Genomic DNA, 18,230 nt, shown 5'->3' on the forward strand with positions numbered 1-18,230 from the left:
GAAAAATATATTCCATACCAGCCGAGTAGACCTTTAAGATCTATGGTTAAAGCTCTCCTTTCTATTTCTTGACTTGAAACAACACGTTAGGCAGTAGAACATTCTATTACTACTGAAATAAACTACCCTGTCTAATTTGGAAATGCAGGACCACCTGCATTTCAGAAAGCTTCTCAAAACCGAGCTATTTCCATCCTAGCTCTGCCCTGCCTGTGTCCACGACAGCGCTGATATACCCCTGCCGGGGTGATTTAAGGGCCCTACAATTTAAATTAACATAAATTAACATAACATATTCCACGTCACTGAGAGGTTCTATAACCACTGTTAGAAACGGTGTCTCCGTTTGGCCACAGTGTCTAGCCGGTCCAAGTGGGGACCACCACTTCTAGGCAGGGTAATAAATAATAATAATACATCCACATTTGTAAAGCGGACAATCACCCGTAAGGGTCTCTGGGCGCTGGGGTCCATCGGGAAGATTAAGGAAGCTATTTCCCAGAGTCACATGGTGCTCAGCTAATCTGCCGCCGGTGCCGCGGATCGAAACGTGATCCCCAGATTCCAGAGTCAGTCCCCTAGCTGCAGAGCCACACCTCTTGAAATACACTACATTACCCTCTGGTAGCTTGGCGCAGAGCAGATAGGCCTAACTCTGAGAGGCAAGGTGTAAAGTAATTGTGTAACACACTCACACAGTAACCCCCTGGTATGCCATAAAGAGACTCCATACAGTGGTAGAAAAATAAAAAGGTTCTATATATAGGCATCAAACGAATTCACATGTGACAAGGATGTACTCCGTAAGTTTGGGAGTATCCGTGTTGCAGTGATGTTATGTTATGTTACTGTTTGTTTTGTAGAGCGCTCAGCTGCTCCAAAGAGCGTCCCGGCGCTAAAGATCATCACACCAAATACCAGCAGCAAACAAACAGCCATAACGGAAAAAAAATAACCAGAATTAACCATAACAGCATTACAAAGCAAACAGATGAGTTTTAAGTCCCTTCCTAAAAACCGAGAGATTGGTGCACGTCCGCAACGTCAAGGGCAGTGTGTTCCAGAGACGGGGTGCAAGGTAACTAAAGGAGCGACCTCCACAGCGAGCACGCTTCACTGTTGGGACGATAGCCTTGGCCTGGGCAGCAGATCTCAGAGGTCTAGATGGGAGACAGAAATTGACCCTTCTCTGCAGATATTCAGCGCCGAAATTGTGAAGCGCCCTAAAAGCTGTAGTTAGGGTCTTGAAGAAGATGCACTTACGAATCGGCAACCAATGCACAGAGACAAGACACAAATTGTTTAGTACGATTTTTAAAATTCCCGCTTTGTCACCGATAATTTTAAAAATTCATTCAAATGCCATTGTTATTTCCTGGTTTTAATCGTTATTGCTTAGATTGACTTGCACCTTCAAATTTACCACAACTTCACCGCTGCTTCGCGGGACACTTGCTCTAGCACCACATACCCGGCAGACATCTTGGGTGGGAGGTAGACACTTGTGGCGCCGCCATTTGCCGAGCGCTCTAGTGCTCAGGCCGGCGCACGAGGTGTGCATAAAAGAGAGCTTTCCGGGTCGGGCTCGTCCTTGGAACAAGCTAATTATACTACGCTAGGCATCAGAGGCACTTGTGTTCAATAGTGCTCGACTCCACAAATTGTTTAGTACGATTTTTAAAATTCCCGCTTTGTCACCGATAATTTTTAAAATTCATTCAAATGTCATTGTTATTTCCTGGTTTTAATCGTTATTGCTTAGATTGACTTGCACCTTAAAATTTACCACAACTTCACCGCTGCTTAGCGGGACACTTGCTCTAGCACCACATACCCGGCAGACATCTTGGGTGGGAGGTAGACACTTGTGGCGCCGCCATTTGCCGAGCGCTCTAGTGCTCAGGCCGGCGCACGAGGTGTGCATAAAAAGCTGCCATGTTCACGCGCAGCGGTAACGCGCAGCGGGAGCGCCGTAGGAGAGCCGGAGTCGAGCCAGAGTCCGGCCCGTCTGCGCCCGTCCGCGCCCCGGACGGGCCAACGGCGCGGTATGCTGATCCCAAAGCCATACGTAAGGTTTACACAAGACAGGAGCTACTTTCCCTACAATACGAGCCTGTATGTGATAGACATAAATTGGATCCATCTGTGTGGTCCGGCCCTGCCATTTGTCACAGCTGTGGCAACACTTTCACATGGATACAAACTACTGATATGACACCTAGAGTGAAACTCCTATCTGGAGGCCTAATAAATGCTAGATCAATGCCTAGACATGCTCAGGATATATATGATCTAGTACTTGATGATAATTTGGACCTATTATGTATTACTGAGACATGGCTGAAACCAGGCTGCACCCCAGATGTGGTACAAGCTCTGCCTCCGGGTTATACCATCCTTAGGAAAGACAGAGGAGAAGATAAACGGGGAGGGGGAGTGGCTGTCATCTACAGGGACACTCTTTCATGCTCAGTGTTAGAGCTGCAGGAACTTAAAGAAGCAGAAGGAATGGGTTTTTGCATAAAAATCAATGACACCTTCACTTTTGCTGGTGCAGTAATTTATAGACCACCAGGACCTTGCAAAGGTTTCTTGGAAACAGTAGGAGGAGCACTCAGCCCTTTGGTACTAAAGTACTCTAATTTCACGGTCATGGGGGATGTAAATATTCATTTAGAAAACAGATCAGACAATGCGGCTGTATCATTTAGGGAGACCATGGAAGTTCTTGGCTTAGTTATCAATGGTAACCAGTCCACTCACGATGCAGGACACATGCTCGACTGTATCGCGACTAACATAAGCACTCTAAGATGTGAACATCCAAAACCTCAGGTATGGACAGATCATGCGCTTATACCATTTACCCTCATGCTTGAACATAACATGAAATGTAAAAATCGTGATCAGCAATCTCAGTCCACCCATGAAGAATGGAAGGAACTAATAACCCACCCAGACCTTACCAGATTGGCAATGGAATGTAGACCTAATAAGATAGGATCCCTGAATACGGACCCTAATACGTTCAAGGAATGGATGAATGTACTAAAAAGAATGGGTGGGCAGGGAAACATGAGGAAGACCAAAGGCAAAAAAAAGAAGCAGTCAGCCCCATGGTTCAACCAAGACCTTAAAACAAGACAAGGAGAACTGCGCAGAGCAGAGTGCAGATGGCGTAAGAACTACTGCATGTTAGAACGCACCAAATATAACGCTACTAAAAAAAAATACCATGAACATATTAAGTTGGCAAAAAAACCTATTACTGTAAGGCAGTTGAGGCTGCAAATAACAAACAGAAAGCCATCTTCAACATTGTTAGGGGATTTAACAAACCTGACTTCCTAACACAAGAAATCCCCCCTTCAGAGACTCTGTGCGAGGCCATCGCCGAGTACTTTGAAGCTAAAGTACAGGGCCTGACTAAGGATTTCGTAAACCCCAGCCTGACTAGTGATGAAGTTAATGGAAAGGAGAGATTGGTAGAGAAACAATTGGCGAGCTTCCAACCTGTCAGCTTAGAGGAATCTCGGCGGACTATACTCCGCACAAAATCTGGTTCTCCATTTGACCCCTGCCCTATTAAACTCCTGCACCTTATTGTGGAGGTTGCCAACCCTGTCATTAACGACATTGTAAATAGTTCCCTGGCCACAGCCAATGTCCCCTCAGAGTGGAAAATTGCAGCAGTGAGACCCCTTCAAAAAAAACAGCTCCCTGATCCCACCATATTATCTAATCTGCGTCCCATTTCTTTACTTCCTGCTCTATGCAAAATCACAGAATCTATGGTCAATCAACAACTGACCAGGTTCTTAGAAGAGAGTGAAGCGTGGCACCCTAATCAGGCAGGTTTTAGAGCACAGCACTCAACGGAGTCTGCTCTCCTGCATACTGCAGATACCATCCGTACAGCCCTAGACCAAGGGAAGAAGGCCGTCCTGATTCTATTAGACCTATCGGCGGCCTTCGATACGGTCTCACATATCATTCTGATAGACCGTCTGAAATCCTTTGGTATCACTGGCGTGGTACTTGAATGGCTCAAGAACTTCCTGAGTGGAAGAAGACAGGTAGTGACGCTAGGAGAATTTCAATCTGGGGAGAAAAGACTCACGACAGGAGTACCTCAGGGCTCCAGTCTTAGCCCGACATTGTTTAATGTCTACACCGCACCCCTAATCAGCTTGATTGCTTCGTTTGGCATAGAAGCTATAGCCTATGCCGACGACACGCAACTGATCCTGACCATGGACAAAGACAACCAGGACTGGGAAGAGAAACTCAAGGGCTGCCTTACGGCGACCTTTGAATGGATGCAAACTAATCATTTGAAATGTAACACCGGGAAGACGGAGATAATACCGATGGGCCCAAACAATGAATTCATACCCAGACTGTGGTGGCCTGAGAAAGCAGAAATTCCACCCAATACTGCTATCACGGCCCGCAATCTGGGAGTGACCTTTGATAGGAATTTGTCCTTTAAACAGCAGGCACTGAAAGTGGCAGGTACGTGCTTTGGTGTTATAAAGAGTCTGAGAAAGTTCTTCGATCTCCTTCCTTTGGAGGCCAGGAAAACAGTAGTGGTCGCACTGGTTACATCTCACCTTGATTACTGTAATGGACTATATGCAGGCACCAATAAGGAGGTCACCCATAGGCTCCAAATGGTGCAGAATTCGGCGGCCAAACTCATATTAAAGTGGCCCAGAAGATCGTCAGCGACAGAAGCCCTTAAGACTCTACATTGGCTACCTATCATTAAAAGAATTCTATTTAAAATATTGCTCATCACTTTCAGAGCATTTCATAAACGTGGACCACTGTATCTGCGGAAAAAATTCACCAGATATCATCCAACCCGAATTCTCCGCTCGACTAACGCCAATCTTCTGGCAGTTCAATCATTCAGGCTTAAGACCCGAGGAGGTAAGTCCCTCGCGGTATTAGGTGCAAAAGCATGGAACACCCTCCCACCTCAAATAAGAGCTCTGGATAGAGAAACTGAATTCAGGAAACAATTAAAAACCTGGATCTTTACCCTACCTGACACTACTGCCAGATCCCTAGTGTAAGAATTCTATCTGATCAGCCATACAAGTGGGCGCCAAGATGCTCCTTGGAGCGATAGTTGCGCGGTATAAATAACTCCTTAAATTACATTACATTACAAGGAGATTGCTGGCCCTAGATCTTCTAGTTAGACTGAAGATTGCCCTGGCTGCAGAATTTTAAACTATCTGCAGACGAGTCAGCAGATATTCAGGAAGACCTAAGTAAAGGATGTTGGCGTAGTCTAGGCGCGAGCCTATTAATGCTTGCACCGTGATTTTCTTATGCTCCAAAGATAAATAGGGCAAAAACTTACGCAACATCCTTAAGATAGCAAAGCACTTCCCAGTCAAGCCAGCAACCTGGGCTTTGAAGGAAAGAGTGTTGTCAACCATCATACCCAGGTTCTTAGCTGTGACCGAATCGCTGGCAGGGGGAAACATGGCCGAAGGCCACCATTGCTTCCATCTTGGGTCTGCAGGACAACCAAAGAACAATATCTCGGATTTGTTGGAGTTGCATTTGAGGCCACTTTTCCTGAACCAGTCAAACACAAACTCCAAACACTTCCGAATGGCTGCTCCATCGAAGTCACAGCCCCTGTCACAAGTGAACAGGAGCTGTGTGTCATCCGCATAGGATATGATCTGGGCCCCTAGCTCCTCCACCTGTGCCGCAAGAGGTGTAAGGAAGATATTAAAGAGAGAGGGACTAAGTATAGAGCCCTGCGGGACCCCTACCTCTAGCTGCGGCATCAGGGCGGAGAAAGGGGGAGACCAGATCGTTTGTCTCCGATCGGCCAAAAAAGACTGAATCCATGTGAACACCGTTCCCCGCAGCCCAATCTCCCAGAGTCTAATTAGGAGGAGGTCGTGGGGGACGGTGTCGAAGGCCGCCGACAAATCAAGCATGATAAGCAGGGCCTTTCCACCCCTGTCGAGGGTCTCCTTCACAGTCTCAGTTACCTCAAGTAGAGCGGTTTCGGTGCTCTGGTTAGATCTAAATCCAGACTGTGACTGGTGTAATAGGGAGTTACCCTCTACAAAGTTGGTAAGGGTGGTATGAACATACTTTTCAGTGATCTTGGCCAGGGCAGGAAGCAGCGAGATTGGCCTATAGTTGGAATGCAGTTTGGCATCTGCATTCGGTTTTTTAATGAGGGGAAGAACTAGGGCCTGTTTCCAAGAGGAGGGGACTTTGCCCGACTTCAAAGATGCATTAATGAGAGGGTTGATGATCGGGTTAAGGGCAGGTGCCAGGGTCGCAAGACACTTGGCGGGACAAGGGTCCAGTGGAGAGCCAGATTTCAGGCTAGACAACAGGTCAAGTGAGGCCTGAGGCTCTAAAGAGGGAAAACAGTGCAGGGTAGGGCCCAAGGAATCCATATGCATAGCTGGTGGGCATACCCAGGGGTTGGAAAGGCCGTCGACCACTGAACCCGTACTCAAGATGTTCTGGGTTCCTTGCAAAGCTGACTGGATAGTACGTATTTTATTAGTAAAAAATACTGCAAGCTCCATGATCCAAGGTTCCGAGAAAGCAGACGCAGGAGTACAGCAGGAGGGAGAGGTGAATTCTTTAACAATCTTAAAGATCTCTTTGCAGGAGTTATCTGCTTCCTCAATCCTTTTAGCCAAGAAGGATTTTTTCTCTGCAACGATCTCCCTGTGATATTCTTTCACTGCTACTCTGTAAGACTGCTTAGCAGATGTATCATAGTGCCTCCTCCAAATTCTCTCCAGCCTCTTGCAGTGCCTTTTCTTAGCCGCCAAGGCAGCAGAGAACCACGGGGCTGATGCTCTTGCCAGTTCAGATCTAACCTGGCGAGGTGGTGCCAAGGCTTCCAAACGTGCAGTGAGCCAATTCTGAAAACACACCACATCGTCCTCCAGACTACCCGTAAAAACACAAGGATGGGTTTCTAAAGCCTGGGTGATCATGGCCGGGGTGACTTTGTGGAAGGCTCTAGAGCTGCGAGCAGCTAGCCGCTGCGAAATGCGGGCGGCCACTGGCTGATGTACTAACGTGAAATCCGCTAGGAAATGGTCCGACCAGAGGACTGGGGCAAGGGAGGAAAGGACCACCAGAACGGTTGAAAAAATTTGATCTAAAATATGCCCCTTCTCATGTGTAGGAGACTGCAGGTACATATGAAATCCCACCGACGATGTCATATCCAAAAATGTTTGCACTTCAGGATCCTCGCCCTTATCCATGTGGATGTTAAAGTCCCCGAGTATTAGGCAGTGTTTTGCTCTAAGACTCAGTGTGGAAATGATCGATAGCAAATCCTCAGTAAAGGAGCCAAGAGGGCCAGGTGGTCTATAAAGCAAAAGCCCCAAGCAGGATTGATGGGGGGATAGGGCCAGGGAGAAGGCAAGGGTTTCACAGCCAGGTAAATCATCCGTCGACAAGATGGTACAAGGAATGTGCCTCTTAATGATAAGTGCCACTCCGCCTTCCCTTCCCTTGCATCTATCTCGACGGAAAATAGCATAAGAGGGAGGGATGGCAATAGCCAGATCAGGTTCCGAGCCCTCACCGAGCCATGTTTCTGTGAGAAAGAGACAATCTGTGTCATCTTGTGTTAAGAGATTATGGATGTCGAGAGCGTGCTGAGGAAGGGACCTGGTATTTAACAAGGCGCATTTACTACCTAATGGAGGAAGCTTGCCCGAACAGGAAATAATGGGGACCGGCATCCACCCACACGTGGGGCACTTAGTAATATCCCCAGCAGAGTAGGGGATAGCTCGCTGACATGGAGCAGTGTGTACATTGTAAGACAGAAGGTCATCTCTAGTGTACATCAAGCCAAGAGCTAAATGGAACCCACCAGAATCACTCCCGAGCGCCTCCGGGACGCTGACGGGCGCAGATGGGCTGACTCAGGCGAGACTCCGGCGCAGCGACGGCGCCCCCGCAAACGCGACCGCTAGCGCGGTGATCACTGGCCAATTTATAATATCAAGATCAGAGCTCCTTTAGGAGCATTACGGTAAGGTTTGAGTCAGTGTCAAAATATTCCGGAGCGGTCGCCGCCTGGGAACCCTGATGCAGTGTTTCAGCATTGGAAGGTCCTGGAGGTGTGCAGCAGTGTTGGGAGTCCCGCTGCCCAGCGCATCCGGCGATTGTAGCACCAAAGAAGAAATGGTCGCCCACCCCGGCAAAGAGATAGACAAGGAGTGCCTGTCGCACGTGGCCAAGTACCTGTTCTGTTGTCGCGAGTGAGAGGTGGCTTGAACTTATTCCTCCTGTTTTAGTGTGGCGTATTGGGAGCGGGGCATGAGTTCCACAAACTGCTGGCTCCGTCCAGGGGATGTTGGTGTCCATCTTCCAGCACAGGGCAGAAGTCCCTCGGGTGCCTGTTCCTCAATGGCACCGGTTAGGTTGCCCGCGAGGAGACCGGGGACAAGCGAGTAACTCCAGATAGTCCAGCGGCCTCGCTACGGGATATGATAACAAGCCGGCAAGTTCTGGGGAACACTTAAGAGTTTCCTTAGTTGTTTATTTTGCAGGGCAAAGATCAGCAGGTAGCAGGGCAACACAGCAGAGGAGGACAGCAGTTCCTAGAAACAGTCCGTCACAGCTGAGTGACAATCCTCCTAGCGCAGCAGTCTTTGCTCCAGCAGAGCTTCTTGCACGTCCAGTAGCGTACCAAAGATGTGTGGCCAGGGCCCTATTTTTATACCCTGGTGCCCAGCTACTAGAAGGGGCCAGAATCTTCTGAAAGAGTCTTTGAGCTGCTGGGGTGTTTCCTGTCTCACCTAACCTGGCTACTGGCTGTCTGCACTGACAAAGCAGGGCCGTTAATCCTATTATGGGGCAGCAGGGCCCAGTCTATTCAAATGTAGGTGCGAATCACCACTCCCTCCAAGGTCTTCTGTATGCAGATGAAGGCAGCCCTTCCTTTGCTTGGGGGAGTCTGGAAGTGTGAGGCTGCTACCATGGGCCAGATATGGGTTGGGCAAGCTACAGGTACACAGAGCTAAGTGAAGGGAAGAGAAATGTCCACTCTCTAAATTTCTGAGACAGTAATGTCAAAACCCAAAGCACCACTAGAGAGGGTTCCTCTCTACTATTCCAACGATACCAAACATGACATATCTACTACTTCCCATTCAGGAGTTACCACTTAAAGGGTTATCAGGTAATTCCCAATTAACTATGGAGGGGAAGGCTTCACTGGGATGGCGGAGGCCCGTGGCAGGTATGCCAATGTTACCATGTTTTTAGGAGAGAGCACCCGCACCTTAGCCATGATCAGCAGTGGTAAAGTGCCCAGAGTCCTAAGTCCAACAAAAATGTGCAGTTAAAGTGTGAGGAAAAAGGGCAAAAAGGTGGGGGGAGACCGCCCTAAGGCTGACGGGTCCAACAACTACATAGATAAGCAAGCCGAATCAATCAATCAATCACAGACATTTATAGAGCGCACTACTTACCCGGAGGGTCTCAAGGCGCTTGGGGTGGGGGGGGGGGGGGGGTGCTGCTACTGCTCGAATAGCCAGGTCTTGAGCTTCTTCCTGAAGGAGAGGTGGTCTTGGGTCAGGCGCAGGTCGGGAGGGAGGGAGTTCCAAGTCTTGGCGGCCAGGTAGGAGAAGGACCTTCCTCCTGTTGTCGTTCTTCGGATGCGGGGGACGGCAGCGAGGGCGTGGCTGGCTGATCGGAGATGACGTTTGGGAGCGTAGAAGTTGATGCGGTTGTTGAGGTAGCTCGGGCCTTGATCGTGTAGGGCTTTGTGTGCGTGGGTGAGGAGACGGAAGGTGATTCTTTTGTTGACGGGGAGCCAATGCAGGTCTCTCAGATGTCCGGAGATGTGGCTGTGTCGTGGGATGTCGAGGATGAGTCTGGCTGAGGCGTTCTGGATCCGCTGGAGTCTCTTCTGGAGCTTGGCGGTTGCTCCGGCGTAGAGGGCATTGCCGTAGTCCAGTCGGCTGGTGACGAGGGCCTGGGTGACCGTCTTCCTGGTCTCGGTGGGGATCCACCAGAAGATCTTCCGTAGCATGCGCAGGATGTTGAAGCATGACGAGGAGACAGCGTTGACTTGTCTGGTCATGGTGAGGGAGGAGTCCAAGATGAAGCCCAGGTTGCGTGCGTGGTCTGTCGGTTTGGGTGCGGTGCCCAGGGCGGGGGGCCACCAGGAGTCGTCCCAGGCGGAGGGCGAGGAACCCAGGATGAGGACTTCCGTCTTGTCTGAGTTCAGTTTCAGGCGGCTGGTCGTCATCCACTCGGCTACGTCTTTCATCCCTTCGTGAAGGTTGGCTCTGGCGGCGGCGGGGTCGTTGGTCAGGGAGAGGATCAGCTGGGTGTCGTCAGCGTAGGAGATGATGTTGAGGTTGTGTTGGCGTGCGATGGCCGTGAGGGGGCTCATGTAGACGTTGAAGAGGGTGGGGCTCAGCGAGGATCCTTGAGGGACGCCGCAGATGACTTCGGTGGCCTCTGACTTGTACGGTGGTAGACGGACTCTCTGTGTTCTTCCGTCGAGGAAGGAGATGATCCATTCCAGTGCCTTCTCCTGGATTCCGACGTTGCTGAGGCGCTGCACACGGGTGCGGTGGCAGACAGTGTCGAATGCCGCGGAGAGGTCTAGGAGGATGAGGGCCGCTGTATCTCCGTTGTCCATCAGGGCTCAGATGTCATTGGTGGCAGCGATGAGGGCGGTCTCGGTGCTGTGGTTGGCTCGGAAGCCAGACTGTGAGGGGTCGAGGGATCCATTCGTCTCGAGGAAGGCGGCCAGCTGTTTGTTGACGGTCTTCTCGATGACTTTGGCTGGAAACGGGAGGAGCGAGATGGGGCGGTAATTCTTGAGTTCGGTGGGGTCCGCTGTAGGTTTCTTGAGTAGGGCGCTGAGTTCGGCGTGCTTCCAGCTCTCCGGGAAGGTGGCGGTGTCGAAGGAGGTGTTGATGATGTCCCGCAGGTGGGGTGCGATGACAGCGTCAGCCTTGTTGAACACGTGGTGAGGGCAGGGGTCGGTCGGAGATCCGGAGTGGATGGAGTTCATCATGCGGACGGTGTCTTCGGTGCTGATCGGAGTCCAGGCGCGGAGGGTGGTGGTGGGGGGCGGTGGTTCGGTCGTGGTGCTCGTCGGTTGAGTGCTGAAGCTGTTGTGTATGTCCGCGATCTTGTTGTGGAAGTAGGAGGCGAGGGAGTTGCAGAGGTCTTGCGATGGGGTGATGTCGTTGTTTCCGGCGCTGGGGTTGGAGAGCTCTTTCACGATGTTGAAGAGTTCCTTGCAATTGTGTGCGTTGTTGTCCAGCCGGTCCTTGAATGCAGTTTTCTTGGTGGCGCGGATCAGTTGGTAGTGCTTCCGGGTGGCAAGCTTGAGGGCGGTCATGTTGTCCGGTGTTGGTTCCCTTCTCCAGGCTTTCTCGAGGGCTCGGCAATTCTTCTGGGAGCTCTTGAGTTCGTCGGTGAACCATGCGGCCTTCTTGCTGCCGGGTCTGCTGGGCGGGGTCCTCAGTGGGGCGAGTTCGTCCGCGCAGTTGCTGATCCACTTCGTGAGGTTGTCGGCGGCCTGGCTGGGGTTCGCTGAGCTGGCGTGAGGGTGCTGGCTCAGGGAAGCGGCGAGCTGGTCGGCTGTGATCTTGTTCCAGCTTCTTCAAGCAACCTGTTGCTGGTGGTGGTGGATCGTCGTTTTTCTGAAGGTGAAGTGGACGCAGCTGTGGTCCGTCCAGTGGAGTCCAGTAACTTTATAAGGTTATGGAAGTCCAAGGTATCTTGTAATATCCTCATCATGTACATTAGGAAATACTTTATCCCATGTAGTAAAATGTCACACCATCACTTTTTCCACAAACCATTCAAAGCCTTTGTGCATAAATCTTTCATATAAAAGAGAGAGCATATTTTCAAACTAAAATTGGAATATCTAGTGAAAAATTGAACACATAAAACACTTGTTAGATATTTGTTGCAAAAAGATACTACAAACAGTTTAATACCAGTCAGTTTTAAAAAATGCAGTAGAGTAGAATGTGTAGAAACATACAGAAATATTTTTTTTGCTTTGAACAGCTGCTCCGTGACCTGAACTACCTTTCACCTGGGCTGCTGGATCTGGCATCAGGCACCGTGACATCGGAGCTTGACTATAATAACTTATAATAATCGAGTTCAGATGTTTCTTCTTTATATTTAGTGACGGGGTTCATCACAAGTTGCTGAATATAAACAAATTAGAGACAGGCATTTATACAGGGGTTGCAGAATCCCATGTATTATAAAACAGGTACAGAGTTGTCAGTATTAATATATCCTATTAGGATTCATCAATTTCATGTGTTTTCTGCATTAAAAGAGCTTTGTGAACAGTAGCTTTTTGTAAATGGTCTTATATTGTATTCACTGGGTTTGCATTGCTCTGCTTTTACAAACAACAGAGCTTCCTGATCTTCAAAACAATTTGAAACAAGCATTGGCATCGCCAATAGGTCTTGCCTTTGAGACCTTATAAGTGTTTAGCTATGCAACAGGTGATGTTGTTGCACCAAGGATATTGTGCTGGAAAACCAAACACTTATACGGTCCCAAAGGTGAGACCTATTGGCTATGCCAATGCTTGTTCTTCATTACCACACATGAGAGGCCCTTGAAATACACAAGTTAGACCATTTATCAGTAACCACAAAACACAAAATGGAGGGCATTGTGAACACAACCTACTTTAGAATAAGGCCCAATTTAATTAATAAGAAAACCAGCTCTCTGAATGCCAGAGCCTCATTGTAGAACATTCTGACATTATAATATAATAACAGTAAAACTGGCATGTTCACTATTGATTGACAGCCGTAAAACTCCAAAAACATTATCAGTGCAAGTCATTAACACATGCGTCTTCCAATAGCATAAGGCATGTAAAATATGTTGCTGATCTTTCAGGAGATTCACAATAGATGTGTGATGTCATGGTCACTCCTACCACTGAAATGCTTGGAATGGACGGAAAGAGAACAAATGGCTGTAAACAAATTGACAACATTTTCCCAATTGGAATCTGCAAAACTAAGGAAAACAGTAGGCTGAAAAGGAAATTGATCAGGAAAAGAAAACTAGAAAGTGTTGTATGGCGAAACCCCACATGCATTTACGGTGCATGCCTTTACGACGCAGGCACTACCCCGACTGTAGCCTTACCTCGTGTGCAGGGCCGTACTGAGAACCAAAACCTGCCCTGGCAAATTGCTTGGCCGGCCCCCTGGGGGTGCGACGGAGCTCTTTGCCGGGGCCGATTTTGTTACAGGGCCGATGCTGCAAAAACGGCCCTGTAATAAAAACGGCCCCCAGGGCCCAAAACCGGTCCCCACCCTTGCGGCGCACCGGGGGATTGCCCGGTGCCCGCTACGGCCAGTCCGGGCCTGCTCGTGTTACTTTACCACGCAAGCCATTTACAATGGCTTTTTTTAGGGGGAGCTGGACTGTGGAATAGTATAAATTACTATTCCACTCCAGGCTCTGTAACAGTAGGTAAGGTGTTGGACTTAAAAATCAAACACCAGTCCCACAACGCTCCCCCTACAGCAAGTAGTTTTAACAATTTGCATGGTAAAGTAAAGTGTGGTAACGTTGCATTTGGGTAGTGACTGCATTGTAAAGGCAGGTCATTGTTATGACTGTGGGGTAAAGGATGTTTTCCCTAGAAAGATGCAAGGTAAAGGACTAGAGAAAAACATTCAATAACAGACAGTTTTGCACAGAGAAGGAACTATAGTCTGAGACACACAGACATCAGGGCCCCAATTCTGAGTAGAGTGGATGGGGATGCACCATTTACAACAGTCAGTACTTAGTAATATTCAGGTGTAAAGTATTAATGGAATGCTTAAAAACCTGTTCATTTGATCATTCTCTTGGAAAATGGGAAATTATACGAGGAATTGGTTACTGACGGAACTGATCGGAATTCAGAAATGTTCAGTAACAGGAATTAACATATATATCGGAATTCAATACCTCACTCCCAATCGGGACCCAAGTCGAATATGCAAATGAAAGTTTCTAATTATATCCTTACAACATGTCACTTTTTCTCTGTGAAGTTACAACATGCTTTCCTACTGTCTCCATGTACTTACAGCACAGTCGCAATGTTTCTATGTAATTACAAGCTATTAATGTTTTCTCTCAATGTGTTTACATCGTGTTACTTGTTCTTAATGTATCCACAGAATAATATTACTTTTCCACAACATACTTACACCATGTCATTGTTTTCTGAACTTAAGAACATTATTCTTTCTGTCTATTTACGTGATTTATTTTCAGCGGTGTAGTAGAGCTTCATTTTCTCAGCGCATTTACTAAATATAACGTATTTTCTCAATATACTTCAACGTTTTTACTTTTTGTCCATGCACTCACAATTTAAGATTATCTTTTATCAATGTGCTTAATAATGTATTTTACTGACAAGTATAGGTATGCATACTTCCTTTTCTCCATATACTTAAAACATGTAATAACTTTCTGAAAAAGTTCTTACTTCATAATCTTACTTTTCAGTGATGTTTTTACATGGCATTATCTTTTCTCAATGTGCTGATTGTATTTTAATATATTTTCTCAATGTACTACTTACATCTTATTTCTGCTCACAGATGTACTCGATAGTAAATGTTGCTTTTTCTCTGAGTGCTCACATTTTATTACTTTTTTGCAATTGTTTTACACCATGTTTTTTTTTCTCTCAGGTCCTTCTTGCCCCGTGAATATGCACTACGAGTTATGTGGTAATGGATGCCCTGTCACCTGCTTTGGTCTTTCCGCTCCAGTAGGCTGCGATGCACCCTGTACAGAAGGATGCTTTTGCAATGATGGCTTCATCTTGAGTGGAGACATATGTGTGCCAATCGCACAATGTGGGTGTGTTTACAATGAACAGTACTACAAGAGGGGGCAAGAGTTCTATCCAAGCAGTTTATGCAAGGAGCGCTGCACGTGCGGTGAAAATGGAGTTGTGACCTGCATTAATGTACTCTGTAATGCCAATGAACAGTGCAAGGTGGTGAACGGCATCCAGGGATGTCTACCAATCAGCTTTGGAAAATGCGTTGCATCCGGAGATCCTCACTACATTTCATTTGATGGCCGTCCCTTTGACTTCCAAGGCACCTGCACATACATACTGACCAAAGTAACTGAAGAAGACTCAAGACTGCGGGCATTCACAGTTGTAGCCGAAAATGAAAGCTTTGGTAAGGGCAATGTGGCAGTTACCAGGATGGTGGCCGTGTATGTATATGGATATACTATCGTCATCGAAAGAGGTATACAGTGGAAAGTGAAGGTGAGTCTACAACAGCATCTAAGTAAGCTTATAAGGCACCTTTCCATGTTTTAGTTCGCCTGTGATGTTAAAGACATGGAGTCTATTTCTCAGTCTATTTCATGCCACCTCCTTGTCGCAAAAGATTGGTCTAAAGATTGTACCATGGTGTTCGAGAACTACTAGGCGGGTATATTAGACACACTGACTAATTTTGAATTTACTTAGGGTACAGGGGATTTTACCTCATGGCTGTAGACTTCCAATCCCTGAAAAGGTAGTGAGTGGTTGAAAGTGTGACTGTTTTATGATTTCTACCTGGGAAGTAGTGATATTTTTACCAATGTATCGGGACCTCATTATTAACACCTCCCTAGCAGTCTCCCTGGGGGTTGCACCATGTATTCTTAGGGACATAATACATACCATTTCCTGATGATTCAGCACGATGGAAGTTGTTCTCTGAGGCAAGTTCAGTATACACAGAGGTGGAAAAATCTCTCTAAGCTGATTAGCTGTTCTGCCAACATGTCTGGTTGAGCCACCTCAAAACACTGGGGGGGGCTCAATGTCCATGCCAAGTGTACCCTGGTCAGAAGCGGGTAAGCTGCCAAAAGTCACCCTGCCACTACCAACCCTTCAAAATGAGTGTCAGAAGCTGTGCGGTGCACACTATGCATGATGTCAAGAACTCCACTTGTCAGCACAGACTGTTCACTGATGAGACAAAAGTGACAATGCAGGTCCAGTTTTCTAACCGTTCATCACTGTTTGTTTTCTTTATTGACAGGTCGACGGAGAAATGAACAATTTACCACTGACCCTTAATGACGGCACAATATGGATCAACCAGGAGGGGATACACATTGTTCTCCAGACTGATTTTGGTCTAACCGTACTTTACGACACTGTCTATTATGTGATGATCAGCGTCCCCAGCACCTACAAGGGGAAACTAGGAGGTCTGTGTGGCAACTTCAATGGAAATACCGGAGATGAGTTCCAGCTGCCAGATAAACAGATTACCCTAAATGTGAATGTTTTCGGCGCCGCGTGGAAAGTAACGATTGTCGGAGCCATGTGCAGAGATGACTGTGGGGGTTCTTGTCCAGTTTGTGGCCCAGCCCAGATAGCACCGTACAGGGCCTTGAATTCCTGTGGGATGATCACCAACAAAAATGGACCTTTCAAAAACTGCCAAAATACAGTGAACCCCATTGACTACTACAACCACTGCACATACGACTTGTGTTCTGTGGGCTCAGTAGGAGTAGGAGACATGCTTTGTAAGAGCCTCCAGGCGTATGCAGCGGCATGCCAAGCTGCGGGGATTACCATTGCACCATGGCGGACTGCCACATTCTGCCGTAAGTTATCTATAAGAGGAGTAAAAACCTGCTAAATGATTGGGAGCATGAAGATGTATTTATCTATTGCCGCTTCTGACAGAGTGTTATGTGGTTTTAACAAAATGAAAATGTAGAAAAGTAAAAAAAAAAGCCTAGAACCCTGAAAAGTTGTAAAAACAACTCAGAGACATGATAAACGTTGTTTTGAACAAAGATAAATTGTTACAGGAGTAGCAGTGGCAGAGCCCAGGGCAGATTCTGGTGACTGTCACCAAAATGTGCTCTTTCTGCATCAAGTAGATTGCTGCACCTTGTGGTGAAGCCCAAAGTGACAGACTGAAATTGCTGGTGAAGTCAAGTCCCAAATATTCTCTTGGTATTATTGGTAGCAAATAAAATAGGATATCGAACACATGGCAACATCTCTGGACGTGAGTATACCATACTGGCATTAGAAGCCCAACGGAAAAGGACATAATGAGTTAAAATAAAAACAAAAACAAGCATGCAGAGCCAACCGGTCTGGTGCAGGCTGCCAACGTTTTCACTTAAGCAATTTTTTATGTCGTGTAATTTGCAACACCTTTTATTGTTTGATAAGCTGGTGAGGCCCCCATCACTTAAAAAAATAAGTTTGAAGGCCAAAATATTTCTTGGTCTGCAAAAAAGCGCACATTACAATTACTGTAGTAGTCCCTTGCACCAGAAGAAAACTAGTTTGTGTATGGATGTACTCTTTTTAAAAAGGCAGCATGTCATAACTCACGGAGGAGTCGGTCAAGATGCATGCTGGAGTTGCAGGAAGAAAAATGTGTACGACACGGAAAAAGACCAATAGATGAGGTGTGGCTGAAATTCTATATAACTATGTTACACACATAATGTTAGTAAAATTACAAGGTCTTAGATAACACCAGACCTGAAATACAATTGGTCTGCCATTGGATTCTGAGCCAGCCTCTTTGCTCATGGCTTTTTTTCTAATATTATTAAAATCTTCATTACACATAGAACAGAATCATTAAAAAGTTAGGAAACATTTGAGGTTTGTAAAGTCAGATAGAGAGGGTTGTATAGAGAGGTAGCCATCCAGAGATAGATGGACAGACAAACAGCTTGATTTCATACATAATCAAGATTGCTGAGCTAGAGATAGTTGCCAAGATATATAGATATGTAGACAGGTTTGCAAATATAGATGTATAGATAGATAGCTAGATAGGTAGAGAGATAGGTAGATGGGTAAATCAGACAAAGAGTTTGACAGAGCAGACAGAGTTTTAGGCAGACAGATGAGACAGAGTTAGACAGATGTGTTGCTTTGCACTCCCAAATAATAGAATTACAGCACTTTCTCATGGAGAACCACACACGGCAAAGCAACAAAACACCTTGAAAGGACCATTACTCTCATAAGCTGAGGCACAAAAGACAGTTTTCAGAATAAAGCGTAAGGATTTATTTGTGCAACACTCTCTAACACAAAGGCTTTCCCAGATGTCAAATGAAACCCTATGCCAATGTACATATGTGTGTTTGTGTGTGTGTGCAAGCAATAT

At 46.9% G+C, this 18,230-nt stretch overlaps 1 protein-coding gene across 1 annotated transcript in view; it reads left to right on the forward strand.

Moving 5' to 3' along the window:
- The window catches only part of LOC147701262 (IgGFc-binding protein-like), a 402,161-nt gene that overhangs the window by 282,836 nt on the left and 101,095 nt on the right, over nucleotides 1-18,230 (forward strand). Inside the window, exons 15-16 of the mRNA XM_086929328.1 lie at nucleotides 14,748-15,343; nucleotides 16,113-16,689. Coding sequence (XP_086785454.1) covers nucleotides 14,748-15,343; nucleotides 16,113-16,689 — 1,173 coding nt within the window. The remainder of the gene's footprint in view (nucleotides 1-14,747; nucleotides 15,344-16,112; nucleotides 16,690-18,230) is intronic.

Source organism: Lissotriton vulgaris, chromosome 7 (assembly GCF_964263255.1).
Source record: "Lissotriton vulgaris chromosome 7, aLisVul1.2, whole genome shotgun sequence".
Taxonomy (NCBI): Eukaryota; Metazoa; Chordata; class Amphibia; order Caudata; family Salamandridae; genus Lissotriton; species Lissotriton vulgaris.